Source organism: Chiloscyllium punctatum, chromosome 8 (genome assembly GCF_047496795.1).
Source record: "Chiloscyllium punctatum isolate Juve2018m chromosome 8, sChiPun1.3, whole genome shotgun sequence".
Lineage (NCBI taxonomy): Eukaryota > Metazoa > Chordata > Chondrichthyes > Orectolobiformes > Hemiscylliidae > Chiloscyllium > Chiloscyllium punctatum.
Window position 1 is genome coordinate 131,032,783 of NC_092746.1, and position 23,860 is coordinate 131,056,642.

At 47.1% G+C, this 23,860-nt stretch overlaps 2 protein-coding genes across 4 annotated transcripts in view; both read left to right on the top strand.

The window, feature by feature from the left end:
- Positions 1-23,860, top strand: part of LOC140480928 (uncharacterized) — a 276,989-nt gene that overhangs the window by 76,934 nt on the left and 176,195 nt on the right. The window lies entirely within an intron of this gene.
- LOC140480931 (uncharacterized) lies at positions 4,591-6,913 on the top strand. Its single transcript, XM_072576529.1, has one exon. It carries the CDS (start codon positions 4,663-4,665, stop codon positions 5,845-5,847), a length of 1,185 nt encoding a protein of 394 aa, XP_072432630.1. The 5' UTR covers positions 4,591-4,662; the 3' UTR covers positions 5,848-6,913.

Sequence of the window (23,860 nt, forward strand, 5' to 3'; positions counted from 1 at the left end):
CCAGTCCCCCTCCACCAATACTCTCCTCCATTTCTCCAAACCTTTAATAACTTTTTCTTTAACTCCTTCCATTTCCTCCAAATCCAGGGGGTGGCCATGGGAACCCAGATGGGCCCCAGCTATGCCTGCCTCTTTGTTGGTTATGTCAAACAGTCCATCTTCTGTCGTTACACCAGCACCACTCCCCACCTCATCCTCCGCTACATTGATGGCTGCATTGGCGCCATCTCGTGCTCCCATGAAGAGGTTGAACAGTTCATCAACTTCACCAATACATTCCACCCTGACCTTAAATTCACCTGGACTATCTCTGACACCTCCCTCCCCTTCCCGGACCTCTGCATCTCCATCAACGATGACCAACTCAACACCGACATTTTTTTTACAAATCCACTGACACCCATAGCAACCTGGATTACACCTCCCCACACCCTTCCTCGTACAAAAATGCTATCCTGTATTCCCAATTCCTCTGACTCTGCCACATCTGCTCCCAGGAGGACAAGTTCCACCACAGAACACACCAGATGGCCTCCATCTTTAAAGACCACAATTTCTCTTCCCACGTAGTTGAAGATGCCCTCCAACGGATCTCATCCATTCCCACACCTCTGCTCTTGAACCCCACCCCTCCAACTACAACAAGTACAGAACCCTTGGTCCTCACCTTCCACCCCACCAACCTCTGCATAAACCACATCATCCGCCAACATTTCCGCCACCTACAAGCGGACCCCACCAGCTGGAATATATTTCCCTCCCCACCCCTAACCACTTTCCGCAAAGACAGTTCCCTCTGTGACTACCTGGTCAGGTCCATGCCCCCTAAAAACCCACCCTCCCATCCTGGCACTTTCCCCGTCACCTCAGGAATTGCAAAATTTGTACCCACACCTCAACCCTCACCCCCATCCAAGGCCCCAAAGAAGTCTTCCACATCCATCAAAGTTTCGCCTGTGCACCCACCAATATCATTTATTGTATCCGTTGCTCCCAATGCGGTCTCCTCTACATCGGGGAGACTGAGCGTCTTCTTGCAGAGCGCTTCAGAGAACATCTCCGGGACACCCACACCAATCAACACCACTGCCCAGAGGCCGAACACTTCAGCTCCCCCTCCCACTCTGCCAAGGATATACAGGTCCTGGGCCTCCTCCATCGCCACTGCCTCATCAACCGATGCCTGGAGGAAGAACGCCTCATCTTTTGTCTCTGAACCTTTCAATCCCAGTGCATCATTGTGGACTTTACCAGTTTCCTCATTTCCCCTTCCCCCACCTTACCCTCGTTCCAACTTTCCAGCTCAGCACTGTCCTCATGACCTGTCCCACCTGTCAGTCTTCCTTCCACCTATCTGCTCCACCCTCCTCTCCAACATATCACCTTTAGCCCCACCTCCATCACCTGTTGCACTTTCAGCTACTTTCTCCCCAGCCCCACCCTTCTCCCATTTATCCCTCCAGCCCCGAGGCTCCCAGCCTCATTCCTGATGAAGGGCTTTTGCCCCTCGGATGCTGCCTGACTGGCTGTGCTTTTCCAGCATCCCACTCTCGACTCTGATCTTCAGCATCTGCAATCCTCACTTTCTCCTGCCAGTCCACCTTACTTTGACAAATAAACAACAGTAACACATTTACTTCAAAAGGAAAGGAGACAAAATATAACTAACTCGAGGCCAATTGGTTTGGTATATGTTATTGGAAAAACATTAGAATCTATTCTAAGAGAGTATTTAGAAAAACATAGATGGCTAATGTTACTTCAATATTCAAAACGGGAAGCAGACTCAGATGTACAGCACGGAAACGCATCTTTTGGTCCAACCCGTCCATGCTGACCAGATATCCCAACCCAATCTAGTCCCACCTGCCAGCACCCGGCCCATATCCCTCCAAACCCTTCCTATTCATATACCCATCCAGTTTCCTTTTAAACGTTGCAATTGTACCAGACTCCACCACATCCTCTGACAGCTCATTCCATACACGTACCCCCCTCGGAGTGAAAAAGTTACTCCTTCGGTCTCTTTTATATCTTTCCCATCTCACCCTAAACCTCTGCCCCCGAGCTTTGGACTCCCCAGCCCTGGGAAAAGACTTTGTCTATTTTTCCGATCCATGCGCCTCATGACTTTATAAACCTCTATAAGTTCACCCCTCAGCCTCCGACGCTCCAGGGAAAACAGCCCCAGCCTGTTCAGCCTCTCCCTGTAGCTCAAATCCTCCAACCCTGGCAACATCCGTGTAAATCTTTTCTGAACCTTTTCAGGTTTCACAACATTTTTCCGATAGGAAGGAGACCAGAATTGCACGCAATATTCCAACAGTGGCCTAACCAATGCCCTGTAAAGCTGCAACATGACCTCCTAACTCCTGTACTCAATACTCTGACCAATAAAGGAAAGCATACCAAACGCCTTCTTCACTATCCTATCTACCTACGACTCCACTTTCAAGGAGATATGAACCTACACTCCAAGGTCTCTTTGTTCAGCAACACTCCCTAGGACCTTACCATTAAGTGTATAAGTCCTGATAAGATTTGCTTTCCCAAAATGCAGCACCTCACATTTATCTGAATTAAACTCCATCTGCCACTTCTCAGCCCATTGGCCCATCTGGTCCAGATCTGTTGTAATCTGAGGTAACCCTCTTCGTTGTCCACTACACCTCGAATTTTGGTGTCATTTGTAAACTTACTAACTGTACCTCTTATGCTCGCATCCAAATCATTTACATAAATGATGAAAAGTAGAGGGCCCAGCACCGATCCTTGTGACACTCCACTGGTCACAGGCCTCCAGTCTGAAAAACAACCCTCCACCACAATCTTCTGTCATCTACCTTTGAGCCAATTTTGTATCCAAATGGATAGTTCTCCCTGTATTCCATGAGGTCTAACTTTGCGAACCCATGGGGACCTTGTCAAATGCCTGACTGAAGTCCATATAGATCACATCTATCCCTCTGCCCTCATCAATCCTCTTTGTTATTTCTTCAAGAAACTCAATCAAGTTTGTGAGACATGATTTCCCATGCACAAAGCTGTGTTGACTATCCCTAATCAGTCCTTGCCTTTCCAAATACATGTACATCCTGTCCCTCAGGATTCCCTCCAACAACTTGCCCACCACCGAGGTCAGGCTCACTGGTCTATAGTTCCTGGCTTGTCCTTACCACCCTTCTTAAACAGTGGCACCACATTAGCCAACCTCCAGTCTTCTGGCACCTCACCTGTGACTATCGATGATACAAATATCTCAGCAAGAGGCCCAGCAATCACTTCTCTAGCTTCCCACAGAGTTCTCGCGTACACCTGATCAGGCCTTGAGGATTTATCCACCTTTATGCGATTCAAGACATCCAGCACTTTTTCCTCTGTCAAATCTGAGAGGATGTTTCCCTCATGCGAGAGTCCAGAACCAGAGGACACTGTTTTAGAAAAAAATGGGCACTAATTTAAGACACGAGAAGGAATTTCCTCTCGGAGAGTTCTGGGTCTTTGGAACTCCTTGCCACAGAAAGCTGCAGCAGCAGTGTCTATTTAAGACTGAGGTAGATAGATTTTTTTTTGGGAATGAAGGGTTACAGGGAAAGTGCAGGAATGTTGGATCAGCTATGATCCTATTGAACGACACAGCAGGGTCAAGGGGCTGAGTGGTCTCCTCAGAGAGCTAGGAGAAAGTGAGGACTGCAGATACTGGAGCTCAGAGCTGAAAAATGTGTTGCTGGAAAAGCGCAGCATCCAAAGAGCAGGAGAATCGATGTTTCGAGCATAAGCCCTTCTTCAGGAATTCCTGAAGAGAGCTTCAGTGCAGAGGGATTTGGGTGTCCTTTTGCATCAATCATAGAAAACTAGGATTCAGCTTCAGCAGGTAATAAGGAAGGCCAATGGAATGTTGCCATGTATTGTTAAAGGGATGGAGTGTGTAAGTAGGGGAGTGTTGCTGCAATTGTACAAGGTATTAGTGAGACTGCACCTGAACCATTGTGGAGAGTTCCTCCTTTATTTGAGGAACATTGGAGGCAGTTCAGAGAAGGGTCGCTAGATTGATTCCAGACATCAGGGGTTTCCAAACATGCAGAGATTGAGCAGTTTAGGCCCGTTCTCTCTGGAGTTTAGAAGAATGAGAGGCGATCTCACTGAGGTCTATAAGCTGCTAAAGGGGATTGACAAAGTCGGTACAGAGAGGATATTTCCTCACATGGCTATCTAGAATGTGAGGTGATAGCTTTAGGATAAGGGGTAGCAGATTTAAACAGAGGTAGGGAGGAATTACTTTGCTCAAAGGGTCATGATTCTGTGGAATTCCCTCCCCCCCACCCCCTACCCCCACCCCCCCCGCTCCACCCCGCCCCACCGAGTAGGGTGGATGCTGGGACATTAGTAAATTTAAGGAGGAGACAGATAAATGTTTATTTATTATTGGGTTGTATGGTTATGGAGAGCAGGCAGGGAAGTGAAGTTGAGGCTGAGAATGAAATCAGCTGTGATCATTTCAAAGGTGGAGCAGATTCAAGGGGCTGAATGGCCTACATGTGCTCCCAGTTCTTAAGGTCTTCACTCTCCCCGATACATTGTGGAGTCATAAATAACTTTTATCTTTTTTTCAGAGACAACTGAAGGAAACGACCATCCGAACACAGTGCTCAGCCCATCAGTATGGCAGGAACAGCAGTAGATTCCCTGGAACTGGCAAAAGCCAGCACTGAGGTTGCAACTGCAGTGGTTGCAGTGAGAAATGCGATGTCAGTTGTTGAGAGTTTTGGAAAATTCGCCTCTGCTGCTGGAGCAGTAGGAGCCATCTTTGGGGTAGCAGGAGCAATTGTTAAACTTGCTATGGGTAATGTGGAGAGTGAGGAGCTGAGATATATGAAGGAGCAGTTCCAGATAGTCAGGAACCAGCTGGATGTCATTTCAGGTCAGATTCAGCAAGTGCTTCAGGCTATCGAACAAAGTACAGTTAATAATCAGTACTTCCCCATTGAGGAGAATCTGAGAAACCAATTCAGGAAGTACATGGACATCCTGAACGCAAAACCGGAATACCGGGAGAAGGAGAAAGAAGAATTCCTCACACACTTCAATGAGACTAAAGGTGACCAGAACCTTCACACTCTCTATGATGCAGTGATGGGGAATTCTGCCATCTTTGGCAAACCCATTCTGGAAACTGCCATGGAATATGACCAGAGGAACCGGCGTCTGATGGAGGGGCTCTGCTGCCGCCTCAAAGAGCTCTTCTGCATTGGCCTGATTGCCCTGGTGGGTCACTCTGCTATCACTGGGACCGATGTAGAGGCATTAAAGAGAGAGTGGAATGAGAAAATGGGCAAAGTAGAGAATAAAATGAAATCCATGATAGATAAGTGCATCAATGAGTTTGCTGAGCAGGCAGAAATAGATGTTGAGAAAATGATAAATAAAAAGGGTGGAAGAAATAACTGTGAATGTGTAAGTTACATTCTCAATGGTTTATCAAAGAAATATGACTGGGTTAAATGGTCTGTACGGGTCTATAACCCTATCAGTGGCTTCAAAAATCATTGTGTCATTGGCTCTAACTGTTTTCACTTTTTCAGACGCAATGGGGTTAATGCTGTTGTCTCCTATGCAATTGATCCAAAACCAATTAATGAAAGTTACATAGAGCAGTTAATGAAGGGAAAAGGTGGCTGGTCTGATGCAAGAAAAGTTGCAGAACATGTGGACAAAAAGCTTCCCTCTGGGCATGTTGTACATGTAGTGAGACGCCTCAAGGGTCTGTGGTACCACAGTAACTTTCCTGCAAGTTGTCATTTCTGGGAAAATTACTCAGGTGTCACCCTGTGTGTCCATTCCACATAAAGATCCTCCTGAGTTTTCCAGTTCCTCCTCCCCTGAGTTGATGCTGCTGTGCTTCAGGGGATGAGGTTTTGATTTTTGGATACATTACTCTATCATTGATCAGCATCTATTCCACAAGAAAGTAATGAAATCTTCAATCAATTCTCTGAAGTTTGATTACGTATTTGACCACTTATCTCTCCCTGACTATGATACACCCAACAGCAAGTTTGTCTCTTTTGTCCTTTTGTGTAATTGTTAAAAAGCTATATTCATTTGATGATCTCTCCAAGATGGCGTTCCCTCCTCACTGTGATAATTGATTCTTTGATCAATATTGTGAAACCTCTTTTCTCTTCCATCCCTCTCTCTATCTCACCTGAATGCCCAATAATGTGATGCTGCTAGTCATGGCAATCTTTCAGACAAGTCTCAGTTACAGCTCTGACATCATACTCCTACAAGGAGCATGCTCCTGTGTCTGTTCAGATCGAACCCATCCAACTTAGACAGGGCCCACCGTCTCTAGAATTGAAAGCTTGGTTTCCTGCACCATCTCTCCAGTGACACATTGATCTACTCTACCCTTCCATTCTCATACTCTCTACTCCATGACACGAAGAAACACCCAGAGGTTGCTATCTTTAAAGGTCTGCCTTTCAATTTCCAACCTAACTCCCTCTGTCTACTTGCAGGACCTCATTTCTCTTTCTCCCTCTGATCACTGGTCCCAATATGGACCATAAATTCCAGCTGATCACTGTTCCCCCTCTCAGTGCCTTTCAGTTATTCCATGACAAATCAGGGTCTGACACCCAGGAGGCAACACATTGATACATCACGGCTTTGAAATGCCCTCACAAGTGACTCCCCGATCACTACCGCCCTTCCACACTTCTTCCTCCCTCACCCTCACCCTGAGTATCTGGAACACCCACAATGCCATGGCATTGGCTCTGGCCGGGCTCCACAAATGAACCATCATTTTGGTTTGCAATTGACCTACATTTGGGGAACTCCCTCTTGAACTGCCTGGTCCCCTTCTTCTGTCTGGTCACCCCTTCACCCTGTCCTGACATTTCCTTAAGCTGGGGGAGGTTGGGGGGGGGGTGGGGGGAGGTTGGGGGGGGGGTGGGGGGAGGTGGGGGGTGGTGGAGGGGGGGGTGGGGTGTAGGGGGAAGGGTTGAGGAGGAGGGGTGACCACATCCTGAAATGCATTACCCACAATTCTTCCACCTGGTGAATGCCCCATGCTCCACCCAGCTGCTCCTGTATCCAAAGGTCAGGCTCACACTGCTCCAGTCAGAGGCACTTCCTGGACATACTCACCCAAGGTACAGGAACCATCTCGGATTTCAGGAATGGGATAACCATGAACCTCGACTCCCCAGTCGGACCTTCACAGAATAGAAAATCTTCCTTTTAATTTACACTTACACTTACTGAAGGATTGACCAGACAAATGCTATTCCTGTTTCTGCTCCAGTCCCACTCAGGACCACGATCAGACTCTCGGCTCCCCACCCCCTCCCCTCAGTGACACTGTCACAGGGTCCCCACCCCCTCAGTGACACTGTCACAGGGTCCCCACCCTCCCCTCAGTGACACTGTCACAGGGTCCCCACCCTCCCCTCAGTGACACTGTCACAGGGTCCCCACCCCCTCAGTGACACTGTCACAGGGTCCCCACCCCCTCAGTGACACTGTCACAGGGTCCCCACCCCCTCCCCTCAGTGACACTGTCACAGGGTCCCCACCCCCTCCCCTCAGTGACACTGTCACAGGGTCCCCACCCCCTCAGTGACACTGTCACAGGGTCCCCACCCCCTCCCCTCAGTGACACTGTCACAGGGTCCCCACCCCCTCAGTGACACTGTCACAGGGTCCCCACCCCCTCCCCTCAGTGACACTGTCACAGGGTCCCCACCCCCTCCCCTCAGTGACACTGTCACAGGGTCCCCACCCCCTCCCCTCAGTGACACTGTTACAGGGTCCCCACCCCCTCCCCTCAGTGACACCGTCACAGGGTCCCCACCCTCTCCCCTCAGTGACACTGTCACAGGGTCCCCACCCTCCCCTCCGTGACACTGTCACAGGGTCCCCACCCTCCCCTCAGTGACACTGTCACAGGGTCCCCACCCCCTCAGTGACACTGTCACAGGGTCCCCACCCCCTCAGTGACACCGTCACAGGGTCCCCACCCCCTCCCCTCAGTGACACTGTCACAGGGTCCCCACCCCCTCCCCTCAGTGACACTGTCACAGGGTCCCCACCCTCCCCTCCGTGACACTGTCACAGGGTCCCCACCCTCCCCTCAGTGACACTGTCACAGGGTCCCCACCCCCTCAGTGACACTGTCACAGGGTCCCCACCCCCTCAGTGACACCGTCACAGGGTCCCCACCCCCTCCCCTCAGTGACACTGTCACAGGGTCCCCACCCCCTCCCCTCAGTGACACTGTCACAGGGTCCCCACCCTCCCCTCAGTGAATCTCACTGCCTGACTGAGCTGTTATTTTCAGACACTGACTTACTGCTTTCCATTTGGGATTATGTCTGAATGGGCCCATTCATCATAAAGCAGACCGGAGTTGTTAATGCTGTGGAGAGTATTGAGAGAGTAGAGAGAGTTCGGAAAGCCCATTCACTTATCACTGCCAAATGACAAGGCTCCATTGGGAATCTCCACATTGCTAGATTGCAGTGGTACCATACTGTATGGTACATTGGACGGACAGTGTCCTGTGTCTAATACACTGTTTATCCTTGATAGAGTCATAGAGATGTACAGCATGGAAACAGACCCTTCGGTCCCACCCGTCCATGCCGACCAGATATCCCAATCCAATCTAGTCCCACCTGCCAGTGAGGATCTAAAATTTGAATTTAGGCAATTTGAATTTATGTAGATTTTTATTTACTCAAAATGGTTTCTTGATTTAAAAGAATACTATAAAATGGCCCGTGAACCTGTACTGCTGATTTACAGAACTAAGCTGAAATTCAAAGATAAGAGGACAATAGAGTTTTCAAAAGCTGAATACTGACACATTAATTGATCATTTGAGCTAACCTTGAACCAGTATATGGCATGACAATTTACATAAATAAGATATCTTTTACCATCGAATCCCATTGGATTAGCCTGTCTTCAATCATGTCACCTTATTATGGTTGATTGGACCTTTCTTGGAATGAAGAACCCTTTCCCAAGAAATATCATTGGATTAACTTGCTGTAAATCATGTCACCTTATTATATGTGATTGGTCTTTCTTGTAATTAAGGCTGTACTATTTCTTAAAAAGCATATAATGTGTAATTTTCGAATGTAATTGTGCAACTTCACCACAGAACACAGAAGCTTCAATCTCTGTGTTGCTGGAATGAATTGCATCAAGGTTCCTTCATTCAATAAACTAATGACCCTTGCTTTTTGAATAGACCACATTTGTCGATTCTTTTGACCGAACTCGAACCAAGAGGCCCCTCACCATCTGAGGAGCAGGAAAATTGACGTTTCAGGCAAAAGCCCTTCATCAGGTATATGAAGGGCTTTTGCAAAATGTCAATTTTCCTGCACCTTGGAAGCTGCCTAAAATGCTGTGTCATATACCTCTCCACCTCTCTAATCTCGTGTTGGAGAGGTAGTCGTTGGTGTCTGAATCTGACAGAGTGGGCGCTGTATTAGAGTGGAGATGTCACTCCAGCAGACTTGTACTAGCTGGGTGGTGGGGGGGGTGGTGGGGGGGGAGGGGGGGGGTGGTGGAGGGGGGGGTGGGGGGGGGTGGGGGGGGGTGGGGGGGGGTGTTTGAAAAATGTTGTGCTGGAAAAACACAGCAGGCCAGGCAGCATCCGAGGAGCAGGAGAATCGACGTTTGGTGAGGGGGGGCAGGAGGGTAACGATGCTGTACACAACCGGGAGCAGCACATACAGAAGGTCCTGACCAGGGCTACAATACCCACAAGAACAGAAATAAGGGGTATCAGACCGTGGAGCAGAGCTGTGCCCCGTGAGCTAAGCCAGGATGTTGCCCTGCTCCACAAGTTCCAATGGGACTCCTGTCCATGTAGGACAGCAGCAGCCTATCAGATGTGGTGCGCCAGGTCAGTTATATTTTCACTGATCTCAGAAATGTGGGTACAGCAGTCTACGCCAATGAGGGCGCATGTGCCCCCTTTTTCAACCAGCAAGTAGTCCAGGGCCATTCGATTTTCATTCAGCTGGGCAAACACATCAGCCGTGGCATTCACCATCTTCTCTGGTGTGGGAGCCAGCTGATGTACCTCTATGTCCAGGCGCAGGGTTGGGTAAGTGGGCACAAATAGGGAGAGAACCTTGTCTGGGCCAGTTAGGGTGTATTTGCTGCAGGTAATAAGCTTCTGGAGGGGAGAGGACTGGGAATGGTCAATGAGTGGTCCCATGTACCCGATGAAACAGCTCCCAGTCCCTAACATTGGCAGCCCAGCCAGGGGTATACCTTCTGGCTGCAGACAAAATAAGTGCCGCTGTATGTTTTCAGGTGGTAGGTTTGGTCTCCTGTCCTGATGGTAGTGAAACTGGAATTGTGGGCAAACTTGTTCATTTGGGGGTGGGGGGAGGCGCGGGGTGCAAATCACAATGCTGCCCTCTGCCATGGGCCGGTGCATTGCGGAGGTCAGGAGCAGGGGGTTGGAGCATTAGCTGGGGCAGATGGCTGGCTTCTTGACAAGCAGATATTCCCTATGGATGGTCCTGTCCAGTGGTATCAGTGATGATCAATGCTGGGGGTTCATGCGAGAGGTTATGGGCTGGGGTGAACCACCTAGTCAATTTGTCAAGCTGGTACTCTGTGGATTTCCAGCGGTCTGAGCTATTAGTTATGTGAATGGCCGGTTTGGTTAACATCCACACGACCAAGAATCTTTTCATTGACCCAGTCCTCTGCCTTCCTGTTATTCTTCCCAAAGTGTATCACCTCACATTTATCTGCATTGAACTCCATTTGCCATCTCTTTGCCCAATTCTGCAGTTTATCCAAGTCCCCCTGCAATCTATAACACTCTTCCACACAGTCCTCTACTCTGACTTTAGTGTCATCTGCAAACTTACTAACCCATTCACCTCTGCCTGCATCTAAGTAGTTTATAAAAATGATCAGAAAGCCAGTTTCTAATCCAAACTAGTAAATAACCCTCAATCCCATGCCTCCACACTTTCTCTCGTAGCCTTCCATGTGGAACCTTAAGGATTTGCTAAAGTCCATGTACACCAAGTCAACTGCCCTACCCTCATCCACATGGTTGGTCACCTTCTCAAAAACCTTAATGAGGTTTGAGAGACACTACCTGCCCTTGATGAATCCACGTTGACTATTTCCAATCAAATTGTTGCCTGCTAGATGATTACAAATCCTCTCTTGTAATATTTTCCAAAACTTCCTCCAACAGACGAAATACTGGTCTATAATTACCTGGTTAACCACTACTGCCCTCCTTGAACAGGGGCACAACAGTTGCAATCCTCCAGTCCGTGGTGCTAAACCTGTAGACAATGACGACTCAAAGATCAAGGCCAAAGGCTCCACCATCTCCTCCCTAGCTTCTCAGAGAATTCTTGGAAAAATCTCATCCGACCCAGTGGACCTATCTATTTTCACACCTTCTAGAACTGATAACACCTCCTACTTGCTAACTTCAATCCTTTCTAGTCTAATAGCCCATATCTCAGTCTTCTCCTCTACTGCAGTCTCCTTTTCATGAGTGAAAACGGATGAGAAATATTCATTTAGCAACTCTCTGATCTCCACAGGGTCCACACACAACATCCCACTTCTGTCTTTGACTGGCCTGATTCCTACCCTAGTCATCCTTTTATTCCTCACATACTGATAGAAAACTTGAGAGTTCTCCTTTATTTTACCTGCTAAAGACTGCTCGAGTCCTCTTTGCTCTTAACTCTAAATCCTTCCTAGCTAATCTGAAACTCTCCATCACCTCATCTTAACCATCATGCCTCAATGTCACATAAGCCTCCCTCTGCCGCTTAACAAGAGATGCAATTTCTTTAGCAAATCACAGTTCCCTTACCTAATCACTTCCACCCTGCCTGACAGGGACATACCTACCAAAGATACGCAATATCTGTTCCTTAAACCATATTTTCATTGTTTCCAGCCCCTGCATTTTGCTGCCCCATTCGATGCATCCTAGGTCTTGCCTAATCAGATTATAATTGTCCTTCCCCATCTATAACTCTTTCCCTGTGGTATGTACCTATCCCTTTCCATCGCTAAACTAAAAGTAAACGAACTATGGTCACTATCTGCAAAGTGCTCACCTATCACTAAATCAAATACCAGGCCTATCATTACCAAGTACCAGATCCAGTGTGGCCTCCCCTCTTGTCGGCCCTTCCCCTTCGACATACCTGTGTCAGGAAACCCTCCTACACACATTGAACAAAACCTGATCCATCCGAGGTATTAGAGTTATAGCATTTCCAGTCAATGTTGAGGAAGTTAAAGTCCCCCATAATGACCACCCTCTTCCTTTCTCTCCTGCCCAGAATCCTTTTGCCAATCCTCTCCTCCTCCTCCCTGGAACTCTGCAGAGGCCTATTTAAAAAAATCTCTCAGCAGTGTGACCTCTCCTGTTTCAATGGTCAGCCCATACCACCTCAGTAGAGGAGTCCTCAGCAAAAGTTCTTTCAGCCACCATTAAACCGTCCTTGATTAACAAGGCCACACCTTCCCTGATCTTAAGATGCAAACCCTGGAACCTGCAACATCCATTCCTGACTTGATCTATCCACGTCTCTGAAATGTCCACAACATCGAAGTCCCAGGTACCTATCTATGCTGCAAGCTCACCTATCTTATTCCGGATACTTCTGGCATTGAAGTAGACAAACCTCAAACCAGCTTGCTGTCTACCAGCACACTCCTGTGACCGTGAAATCCTGTCCGTGCCTACCCGACTCTCATCCTCCTGAGTACTGGAACTTCAACACAGGTTCCTACCTTCCTGCTGAGTTAGTTTAAACCCAACTGAATAGCACTAGCAAACCTCCCACCCAGGGTGTTAATATCCCTTTGGTTCAAGTGAAGACCATCTCCAGAATGAGCCCCAATTATCTATAACCCTGAAACCCTCCCTCCTGCACCATCCCTGCAGCCACATGTTCAGCTGATATCTCTCCCTGTTCTTTGCCTCAGTATCATGTGGCATGGGTAACAATCCAGAGATAACAACTGTTTGTTCTCACTCTCAGCTTCCACCCTAGCTCCGAGAAATCCTGCCTTACATCCCTATCTCTCTCTCTATTTATGTTGTTGGTACCTATGTGGACCATGACTTTGGGCTGGTCACCCTCTTCCCTTCAGAATGATAAAATGATAGAGGGACAGGTAGCATTGAGGAGGCGGCAGAAGGATTTGGACGGTTCAAGAGAGTGAGCAAAGAAGTGGCAGATGGAATACAACGTGGGAAAGTGTGAGGTGATGCACTTTGGTAGGAAGAGTAGAGGCATGGACTATTTTCTAAATGGGGAGAAAATTCAGAAATCTGAAATGCAAAGGGACTTGAGAATTCTAGTCCAGGATTTTCACAAGGTAACCTTGCAGGATGAGTCAGTGTTCGGAAGGCAAATGCTATGACGGCTTTTATTTTGAAAGGATTTGAATGTAAAAGCAGGGATATATATATATATATCTGAGGCTCGATAAGGCTCTGGTCAGACCACATTTGGAGTATTCTGTGCAGTTTTGAGCCCAGTATCTCAGGAAGGATGTAATTGGCCCTGGAGCGGGTTCAGAGGAGGTTCACTCCAATGGTCCCAGGAATGAAAATCTTAACGTATGAGGAACATTTGAGGACTCTGCCTATACTCGATGGAGTTTAGCAGGAAAAGGGGGGGGGATCTAATTGAAACTTACAGAACACCAAATGGCCTGGACAGAGTGGATGTTGAGAAGATATTTCCACTGGTAGCAGAGAGCATACACCGAGAGTAAGGGAAGACCTTTTAGAACAGAGAGAAGGAGAAACTTCTTCAGCCACAGAGTGGTGAACCTATAGAGTTCACTCCTACAGAAGGCTGTGGAGGCCAGATCATTGTGTGTACTTAAGATGGAGATAAACAGGTTCTTGATTGTCACGGTGATTAAAGGTTTAAGGGGAGAAAGCAGGAGAATGGGGTTGAGAAACATATCAGTCATGATTGAATGGCAAAGCAGACACGATGGGCTGAATGGCCTAATTTCTGCTCCTGTGTGTTATGGTCTTACAATACTCGAAACGCAGCCCAATAAGGGTTTTTCTCGCTATGACATGGTTCGCCAAGTCTTGTACTCCATGCCTAGTCAATGAAGACAAGCATGCCCTTCTTCATCACCTTGGCCACCTGTGTTACCACTTATAGGAAACTATGGTCCTGCATGCCCAGATCCCTCCTTGAGTTAATGTTCCAAGAGTTCTGCCATTTACAATATAATTCACATCTAAATTTGATCCTCTAAAATGCATCACCTCACATTTGTCTGGGTTAAACTCCACCTGCCCTTTCTGTGCCCAAGTCACCAATGAATCTATATCGCGTTGTATCGTTTCACAGTTGTCAGCAATTGAATCAATCTTCATGTCATCTGCAAATGGATGAATCAGACCACCCAAATTTCCTTCCAGATCATATCACTACAAACGGAGGATCTAAGACTAGACTTGTGGGAACACCGCTAATTACCAGTCTCCATATGGGGCTTCTCAATGTCAGGAGCCTTACTCACTCAACTTCCACTCCCCCCAAACTGCTCTTAGTTTGTGCTCTAATCTATCCTTCACCCTTTTCAATAATTACAGGTTAATTATTTCCTCCTTTTATCACCTCCAGTGATAAATCCTAATCTCAGTTAAGTCTCAAATACAGTCACATAGATGGGTTAACTCCAGGAAGGGTAAGAGAGGTAGGCAGCTAGTGCAGGAGCCTTCTGTGGATATACCCATTTCAAACAGGTATGCTGTTTTGGAAAATGTAGGGGGTGATGGATTCTCGGGGGAACGTAGCACAAACAGCCAAGTTTCTGGCATTGAGACTGGCTGTAATGCAACGAGGGGTACGTCGGCTACCAAGAGATCAATTGTGTTAGGGGATTCTGTACAATAGACAATAGGCGCAGGAGTAGGCCATTCAGCCCTTTGAGCCTGCACCACCATTCAATATGATCATGGCTGATCATCCTTAATCAGTATCCTGTTCCTGCCTTATCTCCATAACCCTTGATTCCACTATCTTTGAAAGCTCTATCCAACTCTTTCTTAAATGAATCCAGAGACTGGGCCTCCACTGCCCTCTGGGACAGAGCATTCCACACACCCACCACTCTCTGGGTGAAGAAGTTTCTCCTCATCTCTGTCCTAAATGGTCTACCCCGTATTTTTAAGCTGTGTCCTCTGGTTTGGGACTCACCCATCAGCGGAAACATGTTTCCTGCCTCCAGAGTGTCCAATCCTTTAATAATCTTATATGTCTCAATCAGATCCCCTCTCAGTCTTCTAAACTCAAGGGTTTAGAAGCCCAGTCGCTCCAGTCTTTCAGTGTAAGGTAATCCCGCCATTCCAGGAATTGACCTCGTGAACCTACGCTGCACTCCCTCAATAGCCAGAATGTCTTTCCTCAAATTTGGAGACCAGAACTGCACACAGTACTCCAGGTGTGGTCTCACCAGGGCCCTGTACAGCTGCAGAAGAACCTCTTTGCTTCTATACTCAATTCCTCTTGTTATGAAGGCCAGCATGCTATTAGCCTTCTTCACTACCTGCTGTACCTGCATGCTTACCTTCATTGACTGGTGGACAAGAACACCCAGATCTCTCTGTACTGCCCCTTTACCTAACTTAATTCCATTTAGGTAGTAATCTGCCTTCCTGTTCTTGCCACCAAAGTGGATAACCATTCATTTATCCACATTAAACTGCATCTGCCATGCATCTGACCACTCACCTAACCTGTCCAGGTCACCCTGTAATCTCCTAACATCCTCCTCACATTTCACCCTGCCACCCAGCTTTGTATCATCAGCAAATTTGCTAATGTTATTACTAATACTATCTTCTATATCATTAATATATATTGTAAAAAGCTGCGGTCCCAGCACTGATCCCTGCGGTACCCCACTGGTCACTGCCTGACATTCTGAAAGGAAGCCGTTTATCACTACTCTTTGTTTCCTGTCAGCCAACCAATTCTCTATCCAATCTAGTACTTTGCCCCCAATTCCATGCGCCCTAATTTTACTCACTAACCTCTTGTGTGGGACTTTATCAAAAGCTTTCTGAAAGTCCAGGTACACTACATCTACTGGATCTCCCTCGTCCATCTTCAGAGTTACATCCTCAAAAAATTCCAGAAGGTTAGTCAAGTATGATTTCCCCTTCATAAATCCATGCTGACTCTGACCTATCCTGTTACTACTATCCAGATGTGTCATAATTTCATCCTTTATAATAGACTCCAGCATCTTTCCCACCACTGAGGTCAGACTAACTGGTCAATAATTTCCTGCTTTCTCTCTCTCCCACCTTTTTTAAAAAAGTGGTACAACATTAGCCACCCTCCATTCCACAGGAACTGATCCCGAATCTACCGAACTCTGGAGAATAATCACCAACGCATCCACGATTTCTCGAGCCACCTCCTTCAGTACCCTGGAATGTAGACCATCAGGCCCTGGGGACTTATCAATCTTCAGAGGTCAGAGGTACAGACAGATGTTTCTGTGGCCAGCAGAGAAAAAGCAGAATGGTGTGTTGTTTCCCTGGTGCCAGGATCAAGGATGTCTCAGAGAGGGTGCAGAATGTTCTCACGGGGGAAGAGGGACCAGCAGGAGGTCATTGGTTCCAATGTGGACAACATAGGAAGGGAAAAGGTTGAGATTCTGAAGGGAGATTAGAGAGAGTTGGGCAGAAATTCAAAAAGGAGGACCTCGAGAGTAGTAATATCTGGATTACTCCCAGTGCTATGAGCTAGTGAGGGCAGGAATAGGAGGAGAGTGCAGATTAATACATGGCTGAGGAGCTGGTGTATGGGAGAAGGATTCACATTTTTGGATCATTGGAATCTCTTCTGGGGTAGAAGTGACCTGTACAAGGAGGACAGATTGCACCTAAATTGGAAGGGGACTAATATACTGGCAGGGAAATCTGAGAACAGAAGTGAGTCAAACAGTCAGAGCAGGCAGGGACAAGGTAGGACTAATAAATTAAACTGCATTTATTTCAATGCAAGAGGCCTAACAGGGAAGGCAGATGAACTCAGGGCATGGTTAGGAACATGGGACTGGGATATCGTAGCAATTACGGAAACATGGCTCAGGGATGGGCAGGACTGGCAGCTGAATGTTCCAGGATACAAATGCTACAGGAAGGATAGCAAGGGAGGCAAGAGAGGAGGGGGAGTGGCATTTTTGATAAGGGACAGCATTACAGCTGTGCTGAGGGAGGATATTCCTGGAAATACATCCAGGGAAGTTATTTGGGTGGAACTGAGAAATAAGAAAGGGATGATCACCTTATTGGGATTGTATTATAGACCCCCCCAATAGTCAGAGGGAAATTGAGAAACAAACTTGTAAGGAGATCTCAGTTATCTGTAAAAATAATAGGGCAGTTATGGTAGGGGATTTTAACTTTCCAAACATCGACTGGGACTGCTATAGTGTTAAAGGTTTAGATGGAGAGAAATTTAAGTGTGTACAAGACAATTTTCTGATTCAGTATGTGGATGTACCTACTAGAGAAGGTGCAAAACCTGACCTACTCTTGGGAAATAAGGCAGGGCAGGTGACTGAGGTGTCAGTGGGGGAGCACTTTGGGGCCAGCGACCATAATTCTATTAGATTTAAATTAGTGATGTAAAAGGATAGACCAGATCTAAAAGTTGAAGTTCTAAATTGGAAAAAGGCCAATTTTGACGGTATGAGGCAAGAACTTTCAAAAGCTGATTGGAGGCGGATGTTCGCAGGTCAAGGGACGGCTGGAAAATGGGAAGCCTTCAGGAATGAGATAACAAGAATCCAGAGAAAGTATATTCCTGTCAGGGTGAAAGGGAAGGCTGGTAGGTATAGGGAATGCTGGATGACTAAAGAAATTGAGGGTTTAGTTAAGAAAAAAGAAGGAAATATGTCAGGTATAGAAAGTTAGATCAAGTGAATCCTTAGAGTATAAAGGCAGTAGGAGCATACTTGAGGAAAATCAGGAGGGCAAAATGGGGACATGAGATAGCTTTGGCAAATAGAATTAAAGGAGAATCCAAAGGGTTTTTACAAACATATTAAGGACAAAAGTGTAACTAGGGAGAGAATAGGGCCCCTCAAAGATCAGCAAGGCGGCCTTTGTGTGGAGCCGCAGGAGATGGGGGGAGATATTAAATGAATATTTTGCATCAGTATTTACTGTGGAAAAGGATATGGAAGATATAGACTGTAGGGAAATAGATGGTGACATCTTGCAAAATGTCCAGATTACGGAGGAGGAAGTGCTGGATGTCTTGAAACAGTTAAAGGTGGATAAATCCCCAGGACCTGATCAGGTGTACCCGAGAACTCTGTGGGAAGCTAGAGAAGTGATTACTGGGCCTCTTGCTGAGATATTTGTATCATCGATAGTCACAGGTGAGGTGCCGGCAGACTGGAGGTTGGCAAACGTGGTGCCACTGTTTAAGAAGGGTGGTAAAGACAAGCCAGGGAACTATAGACCAGTGAGCCTGACCTCGGTGGTGGGCAAGTTGTTGGAGGGAATCCTGAGGGACAGGATGTACATGTATTTGGAAACGCAAGGACTGATTTGGGATAGTCAGCATGGTTTTGTGCGTGGGAAATCATGTCTCAAATTTGATTGGGTTTTTTGAAGAAATAACAAAGATTGATGAGGGCAGAGCAGTAGATGTGATCTATATGGACTTCAGTAAGGTGTTTGACAAGGTTCCCCATGGGAGACTGGTGAGCAAGGTTCGATCTCATGGAAGATAGTGAGAACTAGCCATTTGGATACAGATCTGGCTCAAAGGTAGAAGACAGAGGGTGGTGGTGGAGGGTTGTTTTTCAGACTGGAGGCCTGTGACCAGTGGAGTGCCACAAGGATCGGTGCTGGACCCTCGACTTTTTGTCATTTATGTAAATGATTTGGATGTGAGCATAAGAGGTATAGTTCGTAAGTTTGCAGATGACCCCAAAATTGAAGGTGTAGTGGACAGTGAAGAGGGTTACCTCAGATTACAACAGGATCTGGACCAGATGGGCCAATGGGCTGAGAAGTGTCAGATGGAGTTTAATTCAGATAAATGCGAGGTGCTGCATTTTGGGAAAGCAAATCTTAGCAGGATTTATACACTTAATGGTAAGGTCCTAGGGAGTGTTGCTGAACAAAGAGACCTTGGAGTGCAGGTTCATAGCTCCTTGAAAGTAGAGTCGCAGGTAGACAGGATAGTGAAGGCAGCATTTGGTATGCTTTCCTTTATTGGTCAGAGTATTGAGTACAGGAGTTGGGAGGTCATGTTGCAGCTGTACAGGACCATGGTTAGGCCACTGTCAGAATATTGTGTGCAATTCTTGTCTCCTTCCTATCGGAAAGATGTTGTGAAACTTGAAAGGGTTCAGAAAAGATTTACAAGGATGTTGTCAGGGTTGGAGGATCTGTGCTCCAGGGAGAGCCTGAACAGACTGGGGCTGTTTTCCCTGGAGCATTGGAGGCTGAGGGGTGACCTTATAGAGGTTTACAAAATAATGAGGGGTACAGATTGTCTATTTATCCTAAGTCTTTACCCTGGGGTCGGGGAGTCCAGAACTAGAGGGCATAGGTTTAGGGTGAGGGGGAAGATATAAAAGAGATCTAAGGGACAACTTTTTCCACCCAGAGGGTGGTACGTGTATGGAATGAGCTGCCAGAGGATGTGGTGGAGGCTGGTACAATTGCAACATTTAAAAGGCATTTGGATGGGTATATGAATAGGAAGGGTTTGGAGGGATATGGGCTGGGCGCTGGCAGATGGGACTAGATTGGGTTGGAATATCTGGTTGACATGGATGGGTTGGACCGAAGGGTCTGTTTCCGTGCTGTACATCTCTATGACTCTATAACTAACTGTGTGATGCTGAACCTGTCCTGAAGATTTTCCTTCAGATTAACATCACAGAAATAACTCGAGGCTGGTATCCCATCACCGAGCCACCCTTCATTTACACACACAGCAATAGAGTCTTGCCCAGCTTGCTCAGAGCCAGGTCCCAGTGAACAGAACTTCGGACTCTCCTGTTTTATTTTAATTAAAAACAATTGATAGTTTACAAAACAGTTCACAGTAACAGCTGTATACAGAGAAACAGCAATTTTCCAAGGGAGAGCAGCAGCAAAGCCAGGCCCCGAACCCTACCATACGACCAGTTTTCAGGGAAACGAGGAACTTCAAATCCCAGTTTCAATCATTACAAAACAGTAACAATGACATATGTACATACAAGACAGTGCAATTATATAAGACAGTGCATACAGTACAGACCCTCAAACCCAGCAAGCCCCCCCCCCCCCCCCGATCCTTCTCACCTTCCAGCCATTCTAAGGCAGCCTGCCCCTACGCACCTTCCAGCTCTCAGTCCACTTCATGCCGCTTCCAGTTCTCTGTCCACCTTGGCACACCTTCCGACCACCTCTAGGACAACCTGCCCCAGTACTTGCCCAGGGTGACAGTGCTGAGGGCGGCCTAACCGTCTTTGGGCTCTCTGCCCCGACGTACCATTGGGCTCTCACCCACCCCGATGTGCCATCAGGCCCGTGGACTGCCCTGGCACACCGTCTGACCACCTCTAAGACAGCCCACCCCCTTTCCCTGGGACGACAGTGCACAGGGCAGCCGACAAGCCTTCTGGCTCTCAGCCATTCTGACACCTTCCAACCACCTCTAGGACAGCCCGTCCCGATTAGCCCCTTCTCGGGATGACTGCGCTCAGAACAGCCGACCCATCTTCTAGTTCTCAGGGCAACCAGCGTTGGGGTGGCCTACCCACCCTCCGGCTCTCAGGGTGACAGCTTTCAGGACAAGCGAGGGTGGAGTCCCCAAGCGAGGGCAGCAAATGCAGACCCCAAAGCACACAGATATTCAATCTCCATGGAGTCCTGGCCCATACTTGGAGAACCTGGCCCACTGATAGGAACACAGTACATTGTAAAGGTGCTGTTAACTCAGGGGTTTGGTCCACTCCTGACAAAGTTCTTCTCCCAAACTCCAGGATACAGCAAGTGCTCACCTCCCAGCGCACACACAGGTGTTCAACCTTCAGAGGCCCAGTCTCAGGGCTCGGCCTCCCCACAGGAACAGCTCATCGGGAAGGTAGTGATTTCTCACAAGGGCTCAGTCCAAACACCAAAAACAGTGAAGACACATACAAAAAAAAAACACCGAGTGTCCAAGGGCTAAGTCCTGCCACAAAATCCACATTTCTCTTTTTTACTTTGGGAAAAGGACAAAGAGGAACAGGCTGGAACCAGCCAGTGAAACAACAATCCCCTAATGAGAACAGAGTTACACCTGAAATACACTGTATGCATCAGGAGTTTGGAAAATCAGTCCTCACTAAAGGAATACCACTGGCTAAATAATTCAGCCAGTTCAGGAATCAGGTTTTCCCTCCCAAAAAAACCCAGAAACCAACAGTAACACACTGACTGTGGCCCAGCCAGCACAGAGTCAGTTCCCTACATTGAGAAGACTCGGAATCTCCTGTTTTTTATTATTTTATTAAAAAATTACAAAACAGTTTTCAATAAACAGTTAGCATTTACAGCTGTATACAAAGAGCAATCTTACAAGGGAAGGGAGCAGCAAAGCCAGGCCCCAAACCCTACCGTTCAACCAGTTTACAGGGAAATGAGGACAAACCTCAAATCCCAGTTTCAAACATTACAAGATAGCAACAATGAGATTTGGACATAAAGATAATCCAATTACAGAATAGAAAGTGCATACAATACAGACCCAGCAAGCCCCCATCCCTCCTATCTTCCAACCACTCGAAGGCAGCCCACTCCAACGCACCTTCCAGCTCTGTCCACCCCATGCCCCTGCCAGTTCTCGGTCCGCCCTGACCCACCTTTTGACCACCTCTAGGACAGCCCACCCCAGTACCCGCCCAGTGTGAGAGCACTGAGGACAGCTACCCACCTTCTGTCTCTTGGTCTGCTCCTACATACCATTGGGCTCTCACCCAGCGGCCAGTGGGCTGCCCTGACACAGCCCGTCCCCTTCCCCAGGGAAGGCAGCGTGCAGGGCAGCCCACAAGCTTTCCAGATCTCAGTGTGAGAAATAAAGCTCACACACTTCAATAATTTCAGTCCGAGACAAGATCTGAATCATTAGTGTCATTTATTTTACACTTGCAAGTGGGTGTGATGTCCAGTGCCTATAAGGCAGAGGACATACACAACCCAAATTCAATTCATACACAACATTTATATGATTTGATTTCTTTTGTTTTACATTGCTCCTCCCCTGCTTACATCTTCCACTTCCCTAAGACCGGCCCCCATTACCCCTGTTTATCTCTTGCCTTATCCGGCCTTGTCTGTGACAAAATGCTTATTTCTGGCCTCAAGGCCGTTTGACCTCATCCTGCTGTGGGTCATTGTTGGGCATATTCTCTCTTCTTCATTATCTACCCCCTCCATCTGTGCCTTTCCCGAGGCTGTTCTGATCCCTATGACCCTTTTAATTGGGGTTTGATCCTCTGTCTCTGTAAAAGTGGGAAACAGATGTTTATACCTACTGTTTGTACAGGCGTATCTAGCTTAACTTCATCCCCTCACAACATCTTATCTACTTGCCCGTAATGTGACTGCAAAAAATGATAGACATTTCATTCTGGCATACCATTTTAGCTAATACAAAAACAATTATATAGTTCCTTCACATCGTTTCCATTCTTGTTGGCTCAGCTCTTGGCTAAAACAATTACACACTGGTGAGAGTTCATTTTACTTTGTAAAATGGAATTGCAGAAGGAACATTAAATTTACCTATATCCCACAGTTTCCCCTTTTCTTTAATTACCATTTGTTATCTTCTGCATTTTTCTTTTAGGGGCACCTGTTTCATCAAGGCTGTTTCAATCAGTCTTTGGGTGAGCCCTTGTATCACACCCTGTATACAACAGCCAATGGCCACCAATACCCCGACTACTACTATCAGGGAAGTAAGGATAGAAACCACCACCCCCTTCTACCTTCCAAACCAGGACTCAAGCCATCCTGAGAGATGTGTCTACTCCTGGATTCTCAGCCAGTTCCTCTGCTAAGGTAGTCAATCCCCTTAAGGCCCGAGTAATTGAACCATCAGGTGCAGTGTTATTAGGAATAAAGGTACAACAGCTTCCTCCTAACATCACCCTTTTTCCGCTAAAATCATCTCAAGGGCCATTCTGTTTTCCCACGCCATCCGACTTGTCGCATCAAGCTGGTCTGATATTCCTTTAACCACATCTCTTGTATAATTTATAAATCGCTGTTGATTATAGAAAATGTAATTTATCCAATCTACATTTTTATTAATTGTTACCCACCAGAAGAGAGCTGACTCAAAGCCTGCTGCAATCTGGTTACGAGCCTCGAACTCATCAGGTACCCCCCTAGGGACTCCTACAGAATCGAGATAAATCCTGTCATCGAAAGTAGTGTCTAACAGTAATCTCTTACCCCTTCCCTTTTTCCCTACTATCTTTTCCTTCTCAAATGCCAGGGTAAATGGAATTGCCAATTGTACACATCCCTCTCCAATTGGGAGGTAGCGTGGGTCTCAGTATTTTGCCTCCACAGTCCCACCACAGATCCACTCGGGGAACCTCTAGTGCTGAGTAGCTCCCTCCCTTCTCCGTTTCGGTGACATTCTTAATTTCAGCTCCCCCCAAATCTCTCGACCGACTTGTACCTCGTCTACGCACACACGACATGTGATTTCCAACTGCGACGGAAAATGTGGGGGGGGCGGGGAACTTTTTCATCTTTCTTCTCCAAGGG